This window comes from Podarcis vaucheri, assembly GCF_965113315.1.
Source record: "Podarcis vaucheri genome assembly, chromosome: 13".
Taxonomy (NCBI): domain Eukaryota; kingdom Metazoa; phylum Chordata; class Lepidosauria; order Squamata; family Lacertidae; genus Podarcis; species Podarcis vaucheri.
In genome coordinates, this window is record NC_138751.1 from 46,044,294 (window position 1) to 46,068,701 (window position 24,408).

General features: G+C 49.3%; 1 protein-coding gene across 6 annotated transcripts in view; it reads right to left on the minus strand.

Annotated features, from left to right (window-relative positions):
- LOC309516153 (transcription initiation factor TFIID subunit 1) overlaps positions 1-22,879 on the minus strand; it is a 48,884-nt gene extending 26,005 nt beyond the window's left edge. For 4 of the 6 annotated variants that reach the window (XM_082194658.1, XM_082194655.1, XM_082194657.1 and 1 more), the window contains exons 1-18: positions 22,674-22,879; positions 20,894-21,011; positions 19,313-19,429; positions 18,155-18,274; positions 16,461-16,702; positions 14,420-14,638; positions 13,469-13,684; positions 12,492-12,687; positions 10,897-11,013; positions 8,462-8,629; positions 7,088-7,215; positions 6,883-6,990; positions 5,466-5,639; positions 5,132-5,305; positions 4,933-5,037; positions 3,261-3,461; positions 2,268-2,409; positions 1,255-1,385 (exon numbers count right to left, since the gene is read on the minus strand). In XM_082194658.1, coding sequence (XP_082050784.1) covers positions 1,255-1,385; positions 2,268-2,409; positions 3,261-3,461; positions 4,933-5,037; positions 5,132-5,305; positions 5,466-5,639; positions 6,883-6,990; positions 7,088-7,215; positions 8,462-8,629; positions 10,897-11,013; positions 12,492-12,687; positions 13,469-13,684; positions 14,420-14,638; positions 16,461-16,702; positions 18,155-18,274; positions 19,313-19,429; positions 20,894-21,011; positions 22,674-22,802 — 2,805 coding nt within the window. In that variant the 5' untranslated portion in view covers positions 22,803-22,879. The remainder of the gene's footprint in view (positions 1-1,254; positions 1,386-2,267; positions 2,410-3,260; positions 3,462-4,932; positions 5,038-5,131; positions 5,306-5,465; positions 5,640-6,882; positions 6,991-7,087; positions 7,216-8,461; positions 8,630-10,896; positions 11,014-12,491; positions 12,688-13,468; positions 13,685-14,419; positions 14,639-16,460; positions 16,703-18,154; positions 18,275-19,312; positions 19,430-20,893; positions 21,012-22,673) is intronic. The other 2 variants (XM_082194656.1, XM_082194654.1) reach the window with 1 other exon arrangement.
- Between the last annotated feature and the right edge of the window lie 1,529 nt (positions 22,880-24,408).

Below are 24,408 nucleotides of genomic sequence, written 5' to 3' on the forward strand. Positions count from 1 at the left end.
TGCTTCTCGTCCCGCTCCTCAACAAACTGTCTCTGACCTGCTCTCTGCCCCACCTTCCTCCTCACTAAACTCGCTTGCCTCTTCAAGTTTCCAACATCTCCTCCTCCCTGGCCACTCACTGTCGCCCCACCACCATTCCCCTGGTTCTGAGCCTTCTTTCCCTTGGGGGCTCACAAAGTAGTGCCACCCCCCCCCCTTGCATCCAGTCAGTCCACGACACTCCAGGGCGGACAGTTAAGGACACAGGATCATCTACTCCCTTGGGCTAGTCTACTTAACACGAAATTTATTTACCATATTGGCCTGAATATAAGCCACACTTTTTCCCCCCCCAAATTCCAATCATGAAAAGTTAAAAGTGCAACTTATATTTGCGACCTTAAGCCACCGGCAAAGCGCTGCAACTCCCACCCCCTCAGGAAGCAGCCCAGGAGCATAAGGCAAACGGCGCCCACCTGCCGCTCCCAAGCCTCTAAATTTTAAAGGTGTGGCTTATTTACGGGTGCAGCTTATATTCAGGCCAATACGGTATTGTTTATTTAGGATGCATTTAAGGTTTATTTGTTTACTGCAATTATATCCCACTTTTCTCCAAAGAGCTCACAACAGCCCTATGAGGTAGGTTAGGCTGAGAGGCAGTGACCGGCCCAAGGTCACCTTAGCGAGCTGCATGGCTGAGATGGGGATTTGAACCCCCGTCTCCCAGGTCCTAGTCTGACATTCTGACCACTGCACCACCACTGACCAGGTTCTGCAACATATACTGTACTTTTCTGTGTATAAGACACCCCCATGAATAAGACGCCCCTATTTTGGGGGACTCAAATTTAAGAAAATGGGGGGAGATGGCTCTGAGTTGTTGAGCTTTTTTTAGGGGGGAGTGCCAAAAATCGCCCAACCGCATGCGGTGCAAAATCCGCCTCTCATCTGTCCCCTTGCCGACAGAAGCTGCCAATCGTCCGCCCAATTGCCACAGCGTCACCCAATCAACACCAGCCCTTGACGCAGCAACCAATCAAACGTCAACCCTATGCGCTATCCATGTATAAGACGACCCCCACTTTTCAGCATAGTTTTTAAAAGAAAAAAACCTAGTCTTATACACAGAAAAGTACGGTCCTTTGCCTTTATGATTCTCCCACTGGTTGAAACTGCCAGGAGGAAGATGGCCTTGCAGTTCTCAAAATACCTTGCAAAGCGCAAAAGCAAGCAACCAACAAGGACTGAGGAAATTCACAAAAGGCATAGGCTCACCTTCAAGCGCTGCTCAGCAGAGATCATGCTGTAATAGGCACAGCACTGCTCCGGAGACACCATCGCTCTGATCTCCTCTTCGGTGGGGAGTCGGAAATCTGGCTTTAGAACCCACCAGTTCGAGTCCATCCCTGAAAAAGGCAGGGGTCCCCAATAAGCCAGGCTAGGCAATATTCCCTCCCTCCTCTCATAGTCCCAAGAGCAGGACCAGCAAGCAGACGACATTTCAGACGTGGGAAGTGTCAGCATCGCCCTGGAGAGCCAGTGCACCAACTGGACTGCACCTCAACCACGACTGGGCTAGGCGAGCTGGGTAGCACCGCCAGAGACCTCCTTCTCACAGGAACAGGTCACAGTGCTGTGGACTCACAGCTCAGAGCTGAGAGCACCGGATTCACTGTCTCAATAATACAGTCATTGCGCAGCAGAGTTTTGCAGAGTCTTGCAGAGTATAAACCACTCTGAGAGCAGCTCTGTAGAATATCTTCCTTTTATTCTGTAACTACAACTATGATACAAAACTATATACAGAGCTGAATATTCTAAGCATAAATCAATGCTACACTGAGAGTCTGCAGCTGCACTTAGCAGCAATCTTATCTCTAGAATCTCTAACACTCTCACTCTCACTTTCTCCGATACACTGACTGACTGTCTCTCACTCACACACACACAATGATATGTTGCTGGGCAGAATAAGTAGATAGGCAGAACACGCCTCCTCCTCTCTGGAGAGTCAGCAGAGACCATCAGGAGATCATCAGGAGATTCTTGGGTATGGGAGGGGTGAAATCTCCTCAGGAAGTGTCAGAAGGCATTCCAGTTACAGCACTCGTGGCCCGATCCTTTTAACTGGAGATGGCAGAGACAAATCACAGGACCTTCTGCTGGCCACGAAGCTGCTCTAACACCAAGCTGTGGCCCCTTCTCAGAAAAACGATGCTACGCTCAGCGACTGGCCACCTCGGCGGAACGGGGCACCTGCACGACACCGCGAAGTGAGCAAAGCCTACCTGTGCGCTTGAAGTCGGCGCAGAGCTTCAGCCGCTTGCGGATGCTGCTCTCCGAGTGGGAAGGAAAGGCCTTCTTAATATCCTCCATGCGGATCCTTCGGGGCCGGTCTCTGCTCTTCCAGAACAGGCGATAGATGAAGACCTGGCAAGGAATCCCAAGGAACAGTATGAGTTACAAGCAGGGGCGTAGTGTGAGGGGGTGCCAGTAGGGGGCATGAACCAGGTGACCACCAGTGTGGCACAGCCCGGTGCTCCTCTCTGCCCACCAAGAGCTACATTGGCAGCTGGGGTTTCTCCATGTTGTGCATGACCTTTTGATTTGATTTGCTCAATTTTATTGTTTTCCTTTTTGGAAAGTACTAATGACTTTCCCCCTCCCCTTTTTTTTTTTAGGGACCAGGGTGGCGCTGTGGGTTAAACCACAGAGCCTAGGACTTGCCGATCAGAAGTCGGCGGTTCGAATCCCCGCGACGGGGTGAGCTCCCATTGCTCAGTCCCTGCTCCTGCCAACCTAGCAGTTCAAAAGCACATCAAAGTGCAAGTAGATAAATAGGTACCACTCCAGCAGGAAGGTAAATGGCGTTTCCGTGCGCTGTTCTGGTTCGCCAGAAGTGGCTTAGTCATGCTGGTCACATGACCCGGAAGCCAATAAAGCGAGATGAGCGCCGCAACCCTAGAGTCGGTCACGACTGGACCTAATGGTCAGGGGTCCCTTTACCTTTACCTAATGACTTTTTTAAGACAACAACAGTAGTCTCTAGCAAGTGAGCCAAACTGCAAGAGAGGACAAGTACTCTGAGGTTACTAGCCAACCTGAGCTGATCCCTTTCTGATCTCAAGTATGAAGACCTTTTTTTAAGGTGCCCTCTTGCACAGACCCATGTCTCACAGCTGAGACAACACCAGTTGTATGTGCTAAGCAACTTGCTCATTTTTTTTCCTCTTCCCTGAGCTTGTCGTAGAGATAATTTACACAAACCACAAAAAACAAACCTGTAGAAAGTCTCGGATGTGAGTATTGGCCCGTTTAGAGTTGGGTCCAGGAACTTCAAAGAGAGGACATTCTTGTCCAACCACAAATATATCCACCAGCTCCCGGATGTAATAAGCTTGTCGCGTCCGGATAACTAAGAAGTCTGTTTCAGGCATCTTGTGAAGGTAGATCGGAGCCCGGAAGAGATTGTTTTCAAATGCCTGACAAAAGAAAAAGGAGCCACCTTTTGGTCAGCTGCAAAAGCAGTCAGAGGAAGAAAGGAAATCTGGCATAACCTTACAGGCCAGTTTTAGTCCTTGAGATGCACTGGGATTATCCACCAAACCCAAGAGACAGTCGAGATAACACAGCAGGCTCAAAGATGGGCAAGAACCACAAAAATATTTATACGCCAGAGTCTGAAGCTTGCAACACACAAAGCAAGTCATTTTCCATTCCCAAAGGTGACTGATATGCAAGAAAAAAAATTGAAAGCGAAAGAACTGGTTGCTTGCCTGCATATGTTTTAAGTATACTCCCTGAAGCTACGGACCAGGTGGAGTACTGGATACAGCCCATGGAAGAGTCTGCCATGAACTGGAATGCCTTAATCAAGTGGTTTTGCCACCCCCAGCCTCTGGCCTCTGCTGGTAGCTTGGGTAAGAAGCACCCACGCTCAAGGCACAAACTCCCTAGCCGTGACGGAGTTGTCCATCACAACTTTACTTGCCAGGACCGAGGATTCATGTAAGCATCTGAGCGAATTGGCAGTAAACACTCCTGCCTCCTTGAGGGGTCTTCTGAAAGCTGCATTGTTTAGATAGGACTTTACATTTATTTATTTTTAACCTATCAGTATTTGCTTATTATTATTTTTGTTTAAAAAGAAGTTTTTGCCCGACACTTTTCCTGATTTTATTATAATCTTGTATTTTGCATACTGCTCTTGTTATACTTTCAGGAAATGTGGGTTATTAATATTGCAATAAATAAGCAAATGAATTTTGGATAGCTTCGTTGGTACCGCATGAGGCTCTTAAATCGCAGGGTTGTGGGTTCAAGCCGCACGCTGGGCAAAACGGTCTCAGCCCAGTATACCTGAAGGAGCATCTCCACCCCCATCATTCAACCGAGGTCCAGCTCCGAGGGCCTTTTGGCGATTCTCTCCCTGCAAGAAGTGAAGCTACAGGTAACCAGGCAGAGGGCCTTTGCAGCAGTGGCACCCCCCCTGTGTAATGCCCTCCCATCAGATGTCAAGGAAATGAACAGCTATCTGACTTTTAGAAGAAATCTGAAGGCAGCCCTGTTTAGGGAAGTTTTCAATGTTTGATGTTTTATCGGGTTTTTAATATTCTGTTGGGAGCTGCCCAGAGTGGCTGGGAAAACCCAGCCAGATAGGTGGGGCATAAATATATTATTATTATTATTATTATTATTATTATTATTATTATTATTAGATTCCTGCATTGCAGGAGTTTGGACTAGACAACCCTCATGGTCCCTTCCAACTCTACGGTCCTATGATTCTATGGATTAATATTGCTGCTGCACACGAAATGCCTTCATTGGGAAAGAGAGATGGGCAGACGTTAGAAAGGCCACCTGGTCAAGCAATTGCAGCTGGTGGTAATTTGAAGCACACACCAACTCCATCCTGATCCCCGCGCCCCCTGTAAAAGTCAAATCTCTCACCTGGAGCAGCTGGCCCGGATGAAGGGAGCCCAAGAACGGGGAGGTGTGGCAGTACACCGTCTCTCCGTATTTACAGTCTGGGGCACCAGGATCCTTGCCCGGTTTCTGCCAGGAAGGAAGGAAGACAGGGTTAAGTCAGAAGGGCAGGTTCAGACTGCAGAAGCTCAAAACCCCGGCAGCCAAAGCCCAGCGCACTCACCCGCTTGTAGTAGTTCTTGATCTTGGTTGCCATGCCGACCTGCATCATCAAGGGGGCGTTCTCCTCGCTGTACTCGGCCAGGATGAGGTCTCCATCCTTGCCAGTGAGGTCGGCTGGGGTGCGCATGAAGAACATCTCCCCGCCGCCAGAGGCTTGCCGCTCTTGTTCTCTCATCTGGGCGCGGAGCAAGGAGGAGGTTTGTCAAGAGAGCAAAAGACAAGGGAAACCCACACGCCAGGCAGCGGATCCCAGGAAGAGCAGGGAAGCCCCTCAAAGTGAAGGGCAGCCAAGGTCGAAGCTGTCAAAGCAGAACCAGGAAGTGGGAGGGCCTCACCTTGGCTTTCTTCTTTATGTGCTTCAGCAGCGGCTGCACCGCGTGAGGGCCGGGCTGGGAAAGGGTCCCAAAGGAGTATTTCTTCAGGGGAGGCCGGTGAGCCTGGCGCAGCTTCATGGGGCCCATGTGGGTGGGGAAGAAGGGCTGCCGGAGCTCCACCGCAGGGATGGAGTGCTGCACCAAAAAAGAGCACATGTGCGCCGTCACTCGAGGGGCACAAAAATCAGGACGCACATTGCCGCCAGCCACAGGGACACCTCCCCATCCCAGAACAGGGAAATCCTGGGTCACAGGAAGAGAAGGGGCTGAGGGATGTGTCCGCCCAAAGGACCTGCTGCTATCTTTTTATTATTATTAAAGATTTTCTTGCAATGTCTCTCTCTCTCATATTTTTTTCCCATGTAACATTTTAACCAATCAGTTTCATTTGTCGAGACATTAGGAAGAAAAGGGGGAAAGAGGTGGAGGGGGAGTGGGGTCGGGTGGCAATGTTTCTATTTTACTTACTCTATGTAGGGTTTGGTGTCAGCATTGATTGTGCAGGTTCTTTGCTGTTCGCTTGTATTCCTTTGGTGGTGAGAGAGATTGGGGTTGGCCTAGGGTGTGTTTGTTCATTTGTGGTTTGCTGTGGTGGTCTTTGTTTTCATGTGTGAGTGGGGTGGGTGGGTGTTTTAGATCAGGTTAGCCATATTGATTTGTATGCTGTTGGTGGATTTTTGTCGTTGTCTTGTTGGGTTGTGTTTGTGATAAAAGTGAGCCATACCGGGGTGAAGTCGTCTTCTTCTATTTCTCCCCGTGTCAGTTTCAGTTTACTGGTTAATTTTTCTAGTAGGGCTGTTTCCCATACTATTTGGTACCATTGGTCCATGCTTACTCCTGACAGGTCTGTCCAGTGTCTGGCTATGATGCTTCTGGCTGTTGAAAGTAGGTGGGTTATGAGTTCTTTGTGGTGTAAGTGGGCATTATTGTCTTGGAAGATGTTTAGTAAGGTCAATTCTGGGGTGATTTCTAGTACTTGCTTGGTTATTTTACTTATTTCTTGTATGGTTGTTGTCCAGAATAGTTGGATTTTGGGGCACTCCCACCACATGTGGAGGTATGTGCCTGTGGAGGTGCACCCTCTCCAGCATTTTGGTGAGGTTCCTGGGCGTATTAGCGCTAGTTTTCTTGGTGTTAGGTACCACGGACCTGCTGCTTTCTATAGCATGCAAAGCTTTGGGAAGAGGCCCTGCAAACTTCCAACCAAAAGCTGGGTCACCAGTTATACCTGCACAGGGTGCCTTGTCCTATGATGAAGGCAGGGAACACCATTCAATGGCACATGGTTCTCAGAATGATGGAATTCTACAGGAGATTGCATTTTGCATACTTAAATGCACACACAGAGCTGGAGAGAGTTACCCCTACTGGTTCTAACCTGGATGATGTTGCCTCCAAAGGTTCCACGAAGCCCCTGCTGCTTTGGATAGTAAAATTCGTCATTTGAGAGGTTCCAGGGATCCTTCACCTCCGGTTGAGACATATTCTAGAGTTGCAACACAGGGAAGCAAGAGTCGGAATTTGTCTACTGTTCATCATTCTGGGGGGGACGGGGGACGGACACCTGAGCCATTCCCACAAACCTGCTGAGTCTCTTCCTTAATGACCCCTGTCTTGCCCAGGAGAATCCGGCTCTTCTTTAGAGAAGACTCTTTCTTGCTCTCTTTGGAAGGAGAGTTCAACGTCATCTCTTCCTTCTCATCAGGAATTTCTAGGAAGGAACATACAAGAGAATGGATTCTGAATGCTTGCCTGCAGATATCCGCAGCACCACTTCAAATACATAAAAGAACTCCAGTGGTGGTCAGGTGTCTGTCATCTCCACGTCTGTGACAGTGTTACACTGCTGGAAGATAAAAGTACTGTCCATTTTAGCTGTCTGTCAGCTCCCCTGTTCTGGAGGCAGCTGATACCAGTGGGGGGCAGTATTGTGCTTCTTTGAGAGTGTGCTAAGCGGTCAATATCCTGCTCAGTGCTAGACTAGAAGCTTACACAAATGGTCAACATGCAATGGCTTGAATTTCTGTGGTAAATTTCTTTACCATGTATTATTCTCTTACGGACCTTGTTATCCTTGTTACCTTTCATTTGAGCACCTGATTAGCTTAGAGATAGCAAGGCTCCTTATTTTTCTCTTAAGTAACACTTTGACATAAATGTCAACACAAAGGACTGTATTGCACCTGTTTTTATAAAGCAAATGAGTTTTTAGCCATAAATGTAATTTAAAAGGATATTTCCATTTCAGGGGGGGGGGACATAAAAGAAGCCCATTTGAATGCAGGGCTTATAATCATCAATCTCGTTTAGGTACCTATTTGGACATGAAACTATTTACAGTAACCCATGATTTTAAGCCGGGATTGATGGAATATTCTTTCTTTTAATACCATTTAACAGTATTTTTATTCTGTTACATTTGCAAAATTATTATTTTTTAAATGGCCTGATTTTTTAAAAATAGCCATTCAACTTAAAACTATAAGAGATTATGGGGATTTTTAAGCCTGAGGCAACGGTTCCTCCCTATGGGATCTTTTATATAACAGGTTACCTCAGTCCCTACTTCTGCAATTTAAGCCCCACTGCTCATTACAGTATAGAAATAGCTACAAGTGCAAATTTAAATAAGGGGGGGAGGCAGTTAACTGCCATGGTTGCTGCAAAAGAACCTTGGCAGTTACAGTTTACTGAAAGTTCTGTAAGAGATCCTCAGGCTCCTATTAACTACAATTCCCAGAATTCATTAGGAGAGGTAGTTTCCTAGGAGATAGAAAAGGCACAAGCTTCACCGCCCTTGGACAGGTGGTTGCTGAGGAAAAAAATTCCCTCAGCCCACCTAAATTTTTCACCTCTAAGCCCAGTTACAAAATCACCATGCTTCAGAAAGCCAGAGATCTTTTCTCTCCAACCACTAGTAGGCCCAAAGGGAAAGCACAATGGTTCTGTGGACATACCCAGGATTATATTTTCATCATTTGGGTCAAGGGTCAGAACGGGTGGGGTCAAGACTTTCTCCATCGCCTCGTCATCCCAGATGATGTTGTCCTCCCAGCGGCCATAAACCAGTTCTTCGTTGTCAATGGGGAAAATAGAATACCACGGCTTGTCTTCATCCAGAGATGCTGCAACAACACAACATACGACACATCTCTCTATTTCTGGAGTACTAGGATACCATCAAGTTCCTCTTCCCCCAAATGAGGCCAGCCACCCTCTCCAAAAGGCAGACCCCCACCCCACAGAGTACCACCAGAAGAGACCAACTCCAGACTCTGCCATTACGAGACAAGGAGGAAGAGCACATTGTCAATGGAGAATGGCTCCAGGTGGAGATCTTGTGTGGAATCAATGCTGCTCGTTGAACACAAGGTTTTTGCACCGTCCGCAAGACATAGGTAAAGGTAAAGGGACCCCTGACTGGTAGGTCCAGTCGCGGACGACTCTGGGGTTGCAGCGCTCATCTCGCTTTACTGGCCGAGGGAGCCGGCGTACAGCTTCCGGGTCATGTGGCCAGCATGACTAAGCCGCTTCTGGCGAACCAGAGCAGCGCACGGAAACGCCGTATACCTTCCCACTGGAGCGGTACCTATTTATCTACTTGCACTTTGACGTGCTTTTGAACTGCTAGGTTGGCAGGAGCAGGGACCGAGCAACAGGAGCTCACCCCGTTGGAGGGATTCGAACCGCCAACCTTCTGATCGGCAAGTCCTAGGCTCTGTGGTTTAACCCACAGCACCACCCGCGTCCCTCTTTAACCCTTGTATACCCCTCCCCATTCAGTAGCAGTAAAGCTCTGCTGGATGAAATACAATTGCCTCTGGTCTATTTTGTGGGGATCCTGCAACATGTTAAAGTTTTTACTCTGTTAACTATACATTGGGATTCAACTCTGGATCAATATATGAATAGAATTCCATATATGAGTAGAATTCCCTACTTCTGCTTGTTCCTCACCAGAGCACACCCTTGCCATCTTTTTCCTGGAAACCCATAGGGCTGAAGTGCTCCCATTTGCACCGACTGTGCCACCTGCTAACTTAAGGCACGCTGGACTTTAAGCCACTCAATGCCAAGGCGCTGCTCTCTCAAGGCCTCCTATGAAAAGCCCTTGTAGACCAGGCCAACGGCTCATCTAGTCCCATATTGTATTCTCACAGTGGCCAACCAGAAGTCCACAAGCAGGACATGAGGACAGCGGCAAGCCCCTCTCTGCTGCTGTTTCCAGCAACAGGTATTCAGAAGAATACTGCCTCCAATGGTGAACATGGCCATCTGGGTTAGGAGCCTTTGACAATCTAACCCTCCATAGATTTGTCGAATCCTGTGCACATTTCCCTTAATGGTCAATAAAATTATTATACTTAACCAACTAATTGATGAAAGTAGGTCATGCAGCCACTAGTGGGTGAACACAGTAACTAGAAAGATTGAGGTTATGATTCTATACATTCTTTGTTGTTGTTTAGTCATTTAGTCGTGTCCGACTCTTCGTGACCCCATGGACCACAGCACACCAGGAACTCCTGTCTTCCTTTTATATGCCTTTTGTCTTTGTCCATGGAGTTTCCTTGGCAGGGATACTGGAGTGGCTTGCCGGTTCCTGCTCCAGGTGGATCACGTTTGGTCAAAACTCTCCACTATGACCTGTCCATCTTGGATGGCCCTGCACAGCATAGCTCATAGCTTCTCTGAGTTATTCAAGCCCCTTCGCCACGGCAAGACATTCACACCTTGGAGTTAAGTCCCACAGAATTTAACAGAACATGCTGCTAATTGGACATACATAGGATTATGCTGCTGCAACGCATGTTCCTTGGCTCCCAGTATTATTTGGGATTTCACAGAATTGGGGTCGTCCTATGCCCGCCTTCTCTGGGGCTACTTAAGAAAGACTTGCATGCTCTGAGCGAAAGCAGAAGCAAGTTCCTGAATTTGGCTGGAGAATGTTTCGCACCGTTTGTGTTTTAAATTGTGAACCGCCCTGAAACATATGAAGGGCAGTATACAAAATTCATCATCATCATCATCCCTTTTTAAAGCCATCTGAGTAGTCTTGTGTGCTCTGAGGCTCCTGCCTGGCTCACTACTCTCCCGTGCTGCTGGGAGAGATGGGCGAGGGTGGAATCAGAAAGCCAGCTAGGAACCTAGGTGTGGGGATCTCTGGTCCTGGGGCAGGGATGCCAGGATTAAACAACTCTTCAGGGTCACTGGTGGTGTAGAGATCTGTTGTGGGGTGCTGCTTCCCCTCTGAAGAAACCTTAAGTTTAATGTTTGGGCAGGGCTGCAGCCGATACATCAGACCCAGAGCCCGCCAGGTAATTATCACCAGTTTCCTTTTCGCTGACCAACACATACCATCTCCTCACTGTGAGCCTCTGCTCCTCCTTACCTTGCTGCTCAGGGAGCTGCTTCTCTTTGCACTTGGCAAGGCCCATGACTCCTGACATGCTGGGCTTCTGCATCATAGGGACAGGCAAATTGAGCAAGGACCCACTGCGGTTCAGCCCTGGAAACAGAAGCAAGAGGGCATTGAAAATGTCCGGGAGCCTCTGCAGAAACCAGGCAGCAGCTGGCTAAGAAAGGTTCCAGGGTGATATACCAATAAAACCAGGCATGAAAAACAAACTGTTGACATTTTTGTTTCAATAAACTTTTGCAGCAAGAAGAGGAGTTTGGATTTGATATCCCGCTTTATCACTACCCGAAGGAGTCTCAAAGCAGCTAACATTCTCCTTTCCCTTCCTCCCCCACAACAAACACTCTGTGAGGTGAGTGGGGCTGAGAGACTTCAGAGAAGTGTGACTGGCCCAAGGTCACCCAGCAGCTGCATGTGGAGGAGCGGGGAAGCGAACCCAGTTCACCAGATTACGAGACTACCGCTCTTAACCACTACACCACACTGAGATGAAGGGTCTCTGCTGTATTCATTTAGCATTGGTTTTAAAGCTGTAGAATTTTTAAAACCATTTTTAGCCATTCTTATTGTATGCCTGCACATCACCTTGAGGCGTATGTAAAAGGAGTAACAGTAATAATAAAAATTCCATTATCAAGAGAGTAACAAAGAAAGCCAGCAGCTTTGAAGAGACAGAATTATCTGGAAGCTGCCATATCTTGAGTCTGACCATTGGTCCATCAAGCTCAGTATTGAGTACACTGACTGGAAGCAGCTTCTGGGCTTTCCGGCAGCATTTCCTGACCATACCTGGAGATGCCAGGGATAATAAAAAAATATTTATACTCCACCCATCTGGCTGGGTTTCCCCAGCCACTCTGGGCGGCTCGCAACATATTAAAAACACAATATAACATCAAACATTTCCTAAACAGTGTTGCCTTCAGATGTCTTCTAAAAATCAGACAGCTGTTTATTTCTGATGGGAGGGCGTTCCAAAGGGAGGGTGCCACTACCGAGAAGGCCCTCTGCCTGGTTCCCTGTAACTTCACCTTGCAGTGAGGGAACTGCCAGGAGGTCCTCAAACCTGGACCTCAGTGTCCGGGCTGAACGATGGGGATGGAGTACTGGGAGCCAATGGTAGGTCTTTCAGGACCAGTGTTATATGGTCTCGGCAGCCACTCCCAGTCACCAGTCAAGCTGCCACATTCTGGATTAGTTGTAGCTTCTGGGTCACCTTCAAGGGTTGCCCCACGTAGAGCACATTGCAGTAGTCCAGGCGGGAGATAAGCAGAGCATGCACCACTCTGGCCGGTCTCCGGACAGGTAGGGTCTCAGCCTGCGTACCTGATGGAGCTGGTAAACAGCCACCCTGGACACAGAATTGACCTGCATTTCCATGGACAGCTGTGAGTCCAAAATGACTCCCAGGCTGCGCACCTGGTTCTTCAGGGACACAGTTGCCCCATTCAGGACCAGGGAGTCCTTCACACCTGCCCAGGGACAGAACCTGGGACCTTTTGCATACAAGGCAAGTGTTCTGACACTGAACTATGGCCCGTGTTGGCCCAGCTGCCTGCTGAGCTCACCTTGCTGGGCGTTGTAAGCAGTAGCATTCCTGGTCATGCTGGAGGGCAGCCAGCCAGCCAGACTAGCCCGCTGCGTCTTGGTCCCCTTGTGCTTGATGTCCTCCCCGTTCCAGATCACGTCGTCCTCCCACTGCAGCTGGGTCACCATGAGGAAGTGCTCGTCTGCCAGCAGCGCATCCTTCTCCACCACAGCGCTCTGCAAGGGCAGAACAAAAAAGCGTCAAGGGTTTCGACAGAAACAATGATTACTACTATGGAAACTACCGCCTGCTGCCCAAACTGAATGTCGCTGAGTATTTTAGAGGATGCCAATCCACATATATGGCCAAAAGAATTGATCTTGTATACGATCCTGGCAGCACAAATTGCAACTCAATGGGAATCAGCCCCAAACCTTGCACTGGACACCTGGTACCACTCACTCTGGAATACAGCAGCAATGGAGAAAACTGTGCATAATTTGAGATTTCCACAAGGACTAGAACCTCCAGGCACTTTTAATATATTTGGCGTTCTTTTATGACATATAGAGCAGGACCAGACCTTTTTTTCAACTCAATTACAGCACCTCTCAGGTGGGTGCCATTGCCATTCTAAAGAGAATGAGGGAGGTATAAATGATGAGTTCCAGCTCCTCTTTTTACAGAAAAATAGCACTGAGCGGAACTGTCATTTTCAAGCCGACCCTTGTCATAAGCCTGACAAAACTTCATTATCTGAGAACGTTGATAAGTCTTTACTTGAATTTTGTTGTTTTAACTCATGTGGTCATTGTAAGTTTGTTTTGTAGTTCTGTTTTTCCATCTTTTAATTTTTTTTCATGGTTATAATTGTTCTCTGTTTTATATGCGTTATAACATGAAATGATGATAATAAAACTTTACAGAAAGAAATTTTAAAAACTGCCAATGCACTGGCAGGAAGGCCCCGTCCTCCTGCCTCAGGAGAGACAAATTCAAGCCTTTCCCCCAACTCACTACCTCCTCCTTCTCCTCCTCCTCCTCCTCTTTGCGCTCTTTCATCTTGAAGCCATAGTCGAAGCCGCTGCCATCCTCAGGAACGCCCAACATGTCATACCAGAGCTGGGCAGGCCCATAGCGCCATTCAGCCACCTTGGGCCTGGTGTCGGCCACCTTGTCCGCATCTCCTGTAGACTGGGAGAACTTGGACTCCACCGGTGCCATCATGGTGATCTGGAGGACAAGAGGGTGTTGGAGGGTCAGGGGAGACGGAACTAGGATCATCCTGAGATGATGTCAAGGCAGGTGGCAGGTGCAGGTCAGAAATAACTAACAAGGTGCCCGTGAAGTTAGCTCTTTATTCAAAGAAACTAAGCAGCTCAGACCCAGTGAGCACAGCAACTCTTCCTAGCAGGTCTTGCCCCCATGAGGCAGTTGTGAAGATGGAAGGTCCCAGCCTTCCCACTGCTCTCTAAGGCCCTTCCTACCCCGTGTCCTTTCCAAGCAACCTGATACTTCTCCAACTTATCTCTGCTTCACCTTATTCATAGTTCTCTGAGTTCTGGGAGACCGGGGGCAGGGGCTGGTCACAGCAGGAGGGGGAGACTCCCCCCCCCTGGCTTCTTCAGCAGCCTGCCTCATCTCTGCCTCTTAGCCTTATCCTCCCCAGCCTCCACCTCTGCCTCTGATTCTGGGCTGCTCTCTGCCACAGACTCTTCCTGCTCACTAAACCCTGTTGCCTCTTCAGCTTGCAACATCTCCTCCTACCAATCTGCTCCCTCTGACCACTCACTGTCTTCCCACCACCACTACCCTGCCTTGTTACTATATCCAGCTGTTGTCGGCAGGTGGACAGCCCTACTGCAAGGCAGAGAGGAAGCCCCGCCCTCTCTCTTGGAGTAGGAACAAAGCCATGTGACGTGACACCCCACCCCACTTCTATCATCCTCTCTGCTCCTGAAGACTCACCTCGTCGTCTGAAAGGCACTGCTCCGGAGGAGGCGGCGGGGCATATTCGTACTCCCAGGGAGATTTCTCTTCCACAATTGTTTCGACCGCATCTTCTCCATCCAGGATCTGCACTTCCGGAGTGACTTCCCGGTGCTTCTTCTTGCGCTTCCTGCGGGCGCTGCGCCAGACCGATGGGATGTTTTTCCCAGGGCCAAAGAGGCGCAGGAAGCGCAGCACCTAAGGGGAGACGAAGAAGAAGAGCAGGAGGAGTTTGGATTTTATATCCCGCTTTATCACTACCCAAAGGAGTCTCAAAGCGGCTAACATTCTCCTTTCCCTTCCTCCCCCACAACAAACACTCTGAGGTGAATGAGGCTGAGAGACTTCAAAGAAGTGTGACTAGCCCAAGGTCACCCAGCAGCTGCATGTGGAGGAGCGGGGAAGCGAACCCGGTTCCCCAGATTACGAGTCTACCGCTCTTAACCACTACACCACACTGGCAGAGAGTGGAGGAAAGGTTGGGAGGCGCAAGCGACTGGCCTCTGGTCACTCAGCTGTGTCAAAGGCAAGTTCACATCTCTGGCTCACTTGAGAGGCAGCCCTCTGCAGATGGGGATGCTAGACCAGGAGGACGAGTGGGGGAGCGTCCTCAGCTTGGTGGGGACACACAGAGTTATTTATTCAGATAACTCCTCTACACTCACGGACACAAACATCCATTCTGTCAATGTAACCTTTGCCCCCGCCACAACCAGGCATGAAAAACCGCTATAAAATAGGAGGCTTTTCCCAAGCCTAACTGCAGTGGGGCAGCATTTTCAGTAGCAGGGAAGGGCAGTTTTTTGGTGGGGTGGGAAGAGCTGCAATCCCCTCAACAAAAAAGTGCCCCTGTGGTGGATAAATACATTGATGCACCTTCTGAAAGATAGCTTACTGGCAGTAAAAGCAAGTGCGAAGAAAATATTGAGTGAAAGGGTGTTGTAAAAGAGCAGAAATGTCTGTAATGAGGTATGAAGGAATCTGCTGAAACTGACAGATAAATATTTGAATTTGCTATTCAAGCCTGTTCCTATGATGTTACGTTTGCTCTTCTGATAAGGCCATTGGTTGGTTTCCAGATTGCAATCCTGCTTACTATAAGACTTGATTCCTACACATGTGAAAATCTCAGATGAGGCTATGCCTCGAGAGAAGCCTGGGTAACATATGCCTGTGAACTCCGCTTTTGTGGGTTCCCAGCGACCAATGTTGTCCTCACCTAGTGAAGCTGTATTAAACATCACAATTAATTTGTTTTAGCATTTTATACTCTGTATGTTTTTAAGTAGGGACGGGGGTGGTGGACGCGGGTAGGACTTGCCGATCAGAAGGTTGGCGGTTCGAATCCCCGTGATGGGGTGAGCTCCCGTTGCTCGGTCCCTGCTCCTGCCAACCTAGCAGTTCAAAAGCACATCAAAGTGCAAGTAGATAAATAGGTACCACTCCGGCAGAAAGGTAAACGGCGTTTCCGTGCGCTGCTCTGGTTCGCCAGAATCGGCTTAGTCATGCTTGCCACATAACCCGGAAGCTGTACGCCGGCTCCCTCGGCCAATAAAGCGAGATGAGCACAGCAACCCCAAAGTGGGTCACGACTGGACCTAATGATCAGCGGTCCCTTTACCTTTATGCTTTTAAGTATGGCTGTGATTTTTTCCTCAATTTCGTTATTTTACCTTTTTGCCCAGTCAACAAGCCTCGCTGATGTGGGCCAAAGGAATGCACAGCAATACATTTGGCACCAGCTTGGCTGCAGGAATTGCTGGAAGGAGGCATACAACGTTCCATCCAACCATGTTAGCAAATCCACCCCAGATTTGTGTAGGGCAGTGGAGGTCTTTTCTTTCTCCTACAAGGGGCTCATCAACCCGAGAAGGTAGCCCATCTGTTCTGCTAACTTATATGACATAAAATAAAGGAAATCAAGCACAGGGGAGACCTCCATCCTTTTAGCACAAAGCATGGCCTTTCACTCAGTCCTCCCCGCCCCCCTTTCTGCAGAGTGTCAACCTTCAAGCCCTACCTTGCCTGGTCTGAACTCGGGGAACAGATCTGTGACACTTGGCAGCTGCTTGGTGGTATCCTGCTGCATTATCCCTGCAAGTGGCAGCGTAAGTGTGCTGTCACTGGACTCTGCCTTCCGCGAGTCCTGGGACCCCGATTCCGATTCAGAATCCGAAGAGCTGCTGAAGTCATTCTTCTCCAAGGCAGCGGATGAAGGGGCAATGATGGATGGAAGGATGATACCATCGTTGTCTTCAGACCCTGGAAGAGAGTACCTCTCAGAAATAAAGAAAGATATTGGAAGACACAAGATTTACCCACCCGGGAAGAATGGCAGATGAAGTTGATGGACTATATGAAATTGGCGGAAATGACTGGCAGAATCCGAGACCAGGGAGAAGAGTTGGTGGAAGAAGATTGGAAAAAGTTTAAAGACTATTTACAGAAATATTGTAAAATCAATGAATGTTAGAAAAACGTTGGAATGAAGTTATATGGCTTCAGCAGAAATGTTATAAGGAATTAAGTATAAATAGATTAATAGAGAATTAAAGGGGAAAATAAGGTCAAAATGTGTTAAGATGATTATAGGATAGAAAGCAGAGGAAGATGGAAAGGAATTGCTGAAACAACTAATAGAAGTGGAATACAAAAAGGGAGGTGTGAGGAGGTCATGGAAACAAGTGAATGAAAGATTGAAACTATTTGATGTGTTTTAAATTGCTTTTGTTTTGTTTTTTAGTTTAAATTGTTTTTGTTAGTTTAGTGTTAGGTATTGTTTTTGTATTGTATTGTTTATTTTCTTTTTCTATGTAATGTCTAATTTGTTGGAAAGTAATAAATATTTTTTTTTAAAAAAAAAAAGGAAGAAAGAAAGAAAGACTCTACTTCCTAACCTCAACATGACAGAAAGCTAACCCTGGGTCACATGCCTTATTCCAAGCATCAAAGACAAAAGTGCAGTATTTCTTGAAATTTTCAACTTGCATTTTAAAAAGGGTCAAGTGAGTGGGAGGGGAAGAGACGCCAAGAGAATCCTCCTGGACACATCAAAAACTGCATGGACTCCGCACTCAGGGAGTTTTAAATTCTCAGATCCAATTCTCCTGCTTCCGGTAGATTCTACGGTTATTTAATAAATGAAGCACATTTGCATACTGCCTTATCACAAAGCTGAAAGCACTTTAAAGTGAAAAACCGCAAGCCAGAAAAAAGTACATCAAAATAAAACCACATTTTAGCTGAGGCAGCAACGTAAAAGGGAAATCCCAGATTAGGGCTGTATCCAAAGTGGCACTGTGTGAATGTTCTGCCAGCGCAAGGATTTCTGCTTCTGCAACGGAACATCCTACCCCTCTCCTCCGCCGATGTAGCCCCTCCAGAACAGACTGGGTGTGTGGGGTGCACATGGGGGGAGTTACATGGCAGAAGCAAAAATTCTTATGCTAACAGAACAATAGGTACTGCTACACTGGATTCCACCCACTATTTTTCACTGTGTTTCTTTCAGACCTGGGATAGCTCAATGGGTAGAGCATGAGACTCTTAATCTCAGGGTTGTGGGTTTGAGCCCGAGTTGGGTCAAAGATTTCTGCATTGAAGGGGTTTGGACTAGATGACCCTCGGGTTCCCTTCCAACTCTACAAGCCTATGATACTGCTCACCCCTGGGCCCTGCAGGGCTCACAGGCACTTCCCAGAAGTACATACTCACCAGAAGCACTTGCATCCTTTTCGTCCTCTTTTCTCATTGGCCCTGGAGGTGGTGGCGGGGGAGGCATCAGCTTGGAGTCAATATCTTCGGAGTCAGCATCATAATCGTCGTCATCATCATCTAAGGAAAGGAAGAAAAGAAAGGAGTGGTGAGCAGCCCTTCCATCACATCAGAACTTCGGTTTATCGTCCCTGTTAAAAACCACCAGGATTTAACATTCCAAGAAAATCCAGGCACCCTCCATCATCCAAAACAGATATTCTATTCCCACCATCTGAACTAGATGGTAAAAAAGGTAAAGGTTTACCCTGGATGGTTAAGTCCAGTCAAATTCAACTATGGGGTGCAGTACTCATCTCTGCTTTCAAGCCGAGGGAGCCAGCATTTGTCCGCAGACAGTTTTTCTGGATAATGTGGCCAGCATGACTAAACCGCTTGTGGTGCAACGGGACACCGTGACAAGTGCATGGAAACGCCGTTTACCTTCCCACCGCAGCAAGTACCTATTTATCTACTTGCACTGGTATGCTTTCGAACTGCTAGGTTGGCAGGAGCTGGGACAAAGTGACAGGAGCTCACCCCGACATGTGGATTCGAACTGCTGACCTTAAGATCAGCAAGCCCAAGAGGCTTGGTGGTTTAGATCACAGTGCCACCCGCGTCCCATTTGAACCAGATGTACCAAGGATCTGAATCAATATAAGGCAGCTTCCTATGTTCTTTTAATCTAAAACGCCCAAATGGGTGTACAGTAAATTTAAAAACAAAGGGAATGTGACAGCACGTGACAGCAGCCACACCCCAGAATTGGCTTCAACTGGCCAGCTAAACCAGGCGAGGGTAGTTGACAGGTCTCAAACCCCTGGTTAGTTAGGGACTTCCCATGCATGCGAAAACAGGCTCCGGCGGATTGAGAGGACAAGAACAATATGGGCCCAATAGTTTCTGCACATGCTGTAGAGAGGTGAAGAGCAGATGGGGCTGGTCATCCTGGTAGCCCATCTACCATACGCACTACCCTTCCTCTAACGCCCCATACACAGGATGCTAAACAAGAAGAGCAACGGGGAGCCAGGGCGAGTGTCAGGTTAGCAAGGACCAGTTGAAGAGATGAAAGATCAGTTGTGACAAAGGAAAGCAGCTGCTGCCACCACCTACCTGCCCTCTGAACTGGCTGAAGGTTGCCCATTGCCTGCCGGTACCTGCGGCTCTCATCTTCGGCCACTTCGGTGATGTCAGAATAATCGACAGCATCCTCGGTGCTCTTAACCCAGCCTGGCGGCAGGGAGAGGAACAGGAAAGAACACAGAAAAATTACAGACCCAACAGGCCACACCATTTTTCTATCCCAGCTTCCGCACCCACATTCAAGAATAATGTTGCTCACCAGGGCAATACGGGTTTCAGCATATAATACCAATTCTGGCCCCACTGCACTGGCTGCCAGTTAGTTTCTGGGCCCAATTCAAAGTGCTGGTTTTGATCTATAAAGCCTTAAATGGCTCAGGACATGTTTAGATTCATTCTTGCTCTCAAGAGCTGACTTCCCTCCTTCCTTCTAAAATGTAATATTTTATGTGTATGTATATTATGTAATTATAAAAAAAAATAAAGATCATCTTTTTTTTAAAAAAAATGGCTCAGGGCCACAATGCCTCAAGGATGACCTCTCTCCATAAGAACCTACCCAGACCTTGAGACAACTGTTGGAGGCCCTTCTAGGTATGGCTCCTCCACACAAGGTCAGGAGGGTGGCAACACAAGGACAAGTCTTTTTTCTGCAGTGGGTCTCTGCCTGTAGAATGCTCTCCCCAAGGAGGCTGACCTGGTGCCTTCATGATACACCTTTAGGCACCATGTGAAAGCGTTCTTCTTCAACCAGGCCTTTGGCAGATTAACATCTTATACAACTTTTACACAGGGTTGTGGGAGAGGGTGAGGGGGGTTCATTGGTTTGTGGTTTTTTGTTATTGTTTTATTATGTACAGTGGTGCCCTGCAAGACGAATGCCTCGCAAGACGGAAAACCCGCTAGACAAAAGGGTTTTCCGTTTTGGAGGTGCTTCGCAAAATGAATTTCCTATGGGCTTGCTTCACAAGATGACAATGTCTTGTGAGTTCCTGCTGGTTTTTTCCCTTCCACCCATTTTTCTAAGCCGCTTATCAGCTGATCCGATCAGCAGATAAGCCGCTAAAAGGCACTAATAGCGCTAATCCGTCAATGGGCTTGCTTCGCAAGACGAAAAAACCGCTACACAAAGAGAATCACAGAACGGATTCGTCTTGTGAGGCACCACTGTAATTTGTGTTTTTATTTTGTATTTTTATGTTTAAACGCCCTGAGATCTATGGATGAAGAGTGGTATCCAAATTAAAATAAAATATTGTGCTATCATGGTGGTGCTGGACTTTACAGGCGGCTTGTAGAGGCTACTGCTTTGCTACTAAGTTCAGCCATTACTTGCAAACCCTGAGTAAGCAATGCCAGAACACTGAATTAACCAGCTGCACCTCTTTTAAAATGCACAAACAGGAGTCAGCCTTGATCCCTGAGAGAGCAAAGCCTTATATCCTAGCCTTTCCCAAACTAGTGCCCTCAGTAAGTTGTTGCACCACAAGTACCATCATCCTTGACCACTGGCCATCAGCTGGAGCTGATGGGGCTCCAAACAACATATGAAAGGCACCAGCCCGGAGAAAGCTATTCTGTCCCAGTCCTAAGACAAAAACATTCTCCTACCTTCCTCATCCAACTGGGCTCCGTCCGACTCAGAAGCATCATCTTCGCTGGCTGTGATTTCTGTTATGAGGCTCCCCAGACCCAATGCCCCAAGTCCGGCCAAATGTTTTTTTGACTCCTGGGGAGGGGACAGAAAGAAAACAGGATTTGGCTGGAAGTGGAGGGAAAGAACCTTAAGACCATACTGTGACCTTCCTCATACAAAGTAGATGCTCTAACTCAAACCGCTGTGCCTTGCTCAGAGATATGCACTAGTTGCCCATTTGCTACCAGGCTAGGTTCTGTTACGATCTTGCTGATTAGAGCGTGCTCCAGCTTCTGAAGCTGTGGGTCGCTGTTTCATGTTGAGCCAAGGACAGGAGATCACCTGGCTCCTGGCCGGTGGGCTGGAGCCAGCTGGGGGCTTGCAAGTTGCCCCCGTTCCCTTGGAAGCATCCCAACAGCTTCAAAGTGTTACTCTGTTGGCATATAAAGCCCTGAATAGTTTGAGACCAGTTTATCTAAGGTTCACTCTGCCCCACGTGTGCCGACTCCCCCATCCCTTCCCTGCTGCCTCCCTTCCCCTCCTCCCTCCCTCCATCTTCTCTTCCCTGCTCCAGCTCGACCCAGAACCCTCCCCCGTCCCGACAGCTGGGCAGCCCTGCCCCCCCCATCTCCACGGCTGGGCAGCCCCCAACCCGCCTGGGCAGCCCTAGCCCCAACCCCCGTGGCTGGGCAGCCCCTCGCTCCCCATCTCGACAGCCCTCCCCCCTCCCCATGGCTGGGCAACCCCTCCCCCACACCCCATCTGCACAGCCCTAGCCGTCCTCCATGGTTTGGCAGCCCCCTGCTCCCCCATCTGGGCAGCCCTTGCCGCCCCCGTCCCCATGACGGGGCAGCCCCCACCCCGTCTGGGCAGCCCTTGCCCCCCCTCCCCATGGCTGGGCAGCCCCTTGCTCCCCATCTGGACAGCCCTCACCCCCCTCACCATGGCTGGGCAACCCCCGCCCCCCTGCCTGCACAGCCCTAGGGCCCCCCCATGGCTTGGCAGCCCCCTGCTCCACCGTCTGGGCAGCCCCTCACTCCCCTCCCCATGGCTGGGCAGCCCCCATGGCTGGGCAGCCCTAGCCCCCCCCCCCATGGCTGGGCAGCCCCCTCCCCCGCCTGCACAGCCCTCACCCCCCTCCCCATGGCTGGGCAGCCCCTCACTCCCCGTCTGTACAGCCCTCACCCCCCTCCCCATGGCTGGGCAACCCCACCCCTGCACAGCCCTCACCCCCCTCCCCATGGCTGGGCAGCCCCCCCCCCGCCTGCACAGCCCTCACCCCCCTCCCCATGGCTGGGCAGCCCCCTCCCCCGCCTGCACAGCCCTCACCCCCCTCCCCATGGCTGGGCAGCCCCTCACTCCCCGTCTGTACAGCCCTCACCCCCCTCCTCATGGCTGGGCAACCCCACCCCTGCACAGCCCTAGCCCCCCCCATGGCTGGGCAGCCCCCCCCCCGCCTGCACAGCCCTCACCCCCCTCCCCATGGCTGGGCAACCCCACCTCCCGTCTGCACAACTGTAGCCCCCTCCCATGGCTTACCTTTCCCCTGCCCCCCCTTGTCCTGCCCCCATTCCAATCCGACCCAGCTTGACAGGTGTCCCCCTCCCCCTTTCAACTCGGCCCCTCCCACTGTGCACCGCGCCTCGCCCCACTCCGCGCGCCCCCTTTACCTTGACACGACTAGCTAGCCAGCCCCCCCCCTCGTCCCCTGCCCCCCCCCGGACCAGTAAGCCCCCACCCCCGCGAAGCGCCCACCTGGTCGAGGAGCCCCTCGCCCTCGAGCTGGCCCTGCTCGTTGATGTTGCCGAAGAGGAAGCCGGCCAGGGAGAAGGGCGCCGCCCGGCTCTCGCCGCCCTCGTCCTCCTCGCTGTCCGAGTCCGACATCTCCACGACGCAGCAGCAGCAGCAGACTCCGTTCCTAAGAGCGCCGCCGCCTCCGCCGCCTGCCTTTAAGTGTTTACGCCGGAAGCGGAAGCCGCCGCAACCATAAAAAGCACGCCGGAAGGGTAGAGCGGCGCTAGGAGGCCCCCCTGGGCGAGTTCCGCATCGACCAGCGGCGCCTCTAGGATTCCATCGGCCGGCTTCTCTGTCGATGGGCCGCTTGACGTATCCGCCGCTTTCCCCGCGATCGGCTGTGCCAAAGCGGCTTACGGCCCCGAAAACATTGGAATACGTCGGAAATATATCAAAATGCAGAAGATGAAGTTCCAAAACAACAACAACACACAACCCGGCAAAAATTAACGATTTTGCAAACGCAGCATGAATATAAACTGGGGTTTTTTTTTCTAGGGGGACGCATACCCCTAACATTTTGTGAATCTTTGTACTTTTGTACAATTATTATATTTATTTTCCCTGATTTCAACTATAAAATGGTGATTTTCTTGAGTCAAAATGAGAGTACCCCCTAAACATTTTTTTTAGAAAAAGTGCACTGAATATAAACAAACAATCTAGGCTGAAGTACTTAAATATGTATAGCAAAACAAGAGGTCAAGGGCCAATGCAGTTTCTGGCAATTGTCCTTGCTCCGCTCCTGGCTTAAATATAGTTCAGAGGGGAGGGGTGGTAGATGGCATACAGCAAGGGGGGTGCCTGTTATTAGGTTGGTCTTATTATTTTGATTATATATGTTGTGGTTTTTATGTTGATCTTTTCTTTGAACCGCCTGAGACCTCTGGGTATGTTGTTGTTTAGTTGTTTGGTCGTGTCCAACTCTTTGTGACCCCATGGACCAGAGCACGCTAGGCACTCCTGTCTTCCACTGCCTTCGGGTATAGGGCGGTATATATATTCAACCAATCAATTAATAAAAATACAGTGGTGCCCCGCAAGACGAATGCCTCACAAGACAGAAAACTCGCTAGACGAAAGAGTTTTCCGTTTTGGAGGTGCTTCGCAAAACGAATCTCCTATGGGCTTGCTTTGCAAGATGACAATGTCTTGCGAGTTCCTGCGGGGGTTTTTCCTCCCCCCCCCCCCGCTTTTTCTAAGCCATCAGCTGATCTGATAAGCCGCTAAAAGCCGCTAATAGCGCTAATCCTCTAATCCGTCAATGGGCTTGCTTCGCAAGACGAAAAAACCGCTAGACGGAGAGAATCACAGAACGGATTCTTTTCGTCTTGCGAGGCACCACTGTAGTACTCCCAGAGGAGGCTGGCAGCAACAAAAGGCGACTATCAGGGAGGGCAAGGATGGTAATTCTCTTTCCCCCGCCTCCTGCAAGTACTAGCTGCTGGTGCACATCTTACTGGAGTTGTTGTGCATGATCTTCCTAGCTCTGCCATATCTTTTTGTGGGGCAGGGTGTGTCATGGAATTCTACTCAATAGTGATCCACAGTAGAATCCCAATGTATAGTTAGCAGAGTAAAAACTTAAACACGTTGCAGGATACCCCAAAAAATAGACCAGAGGCAATTAATATTTCATCCAGCAGAGCTTTACTGCTACTGAAGGCAAATGAGCATAATGGTCACAAATCCAATA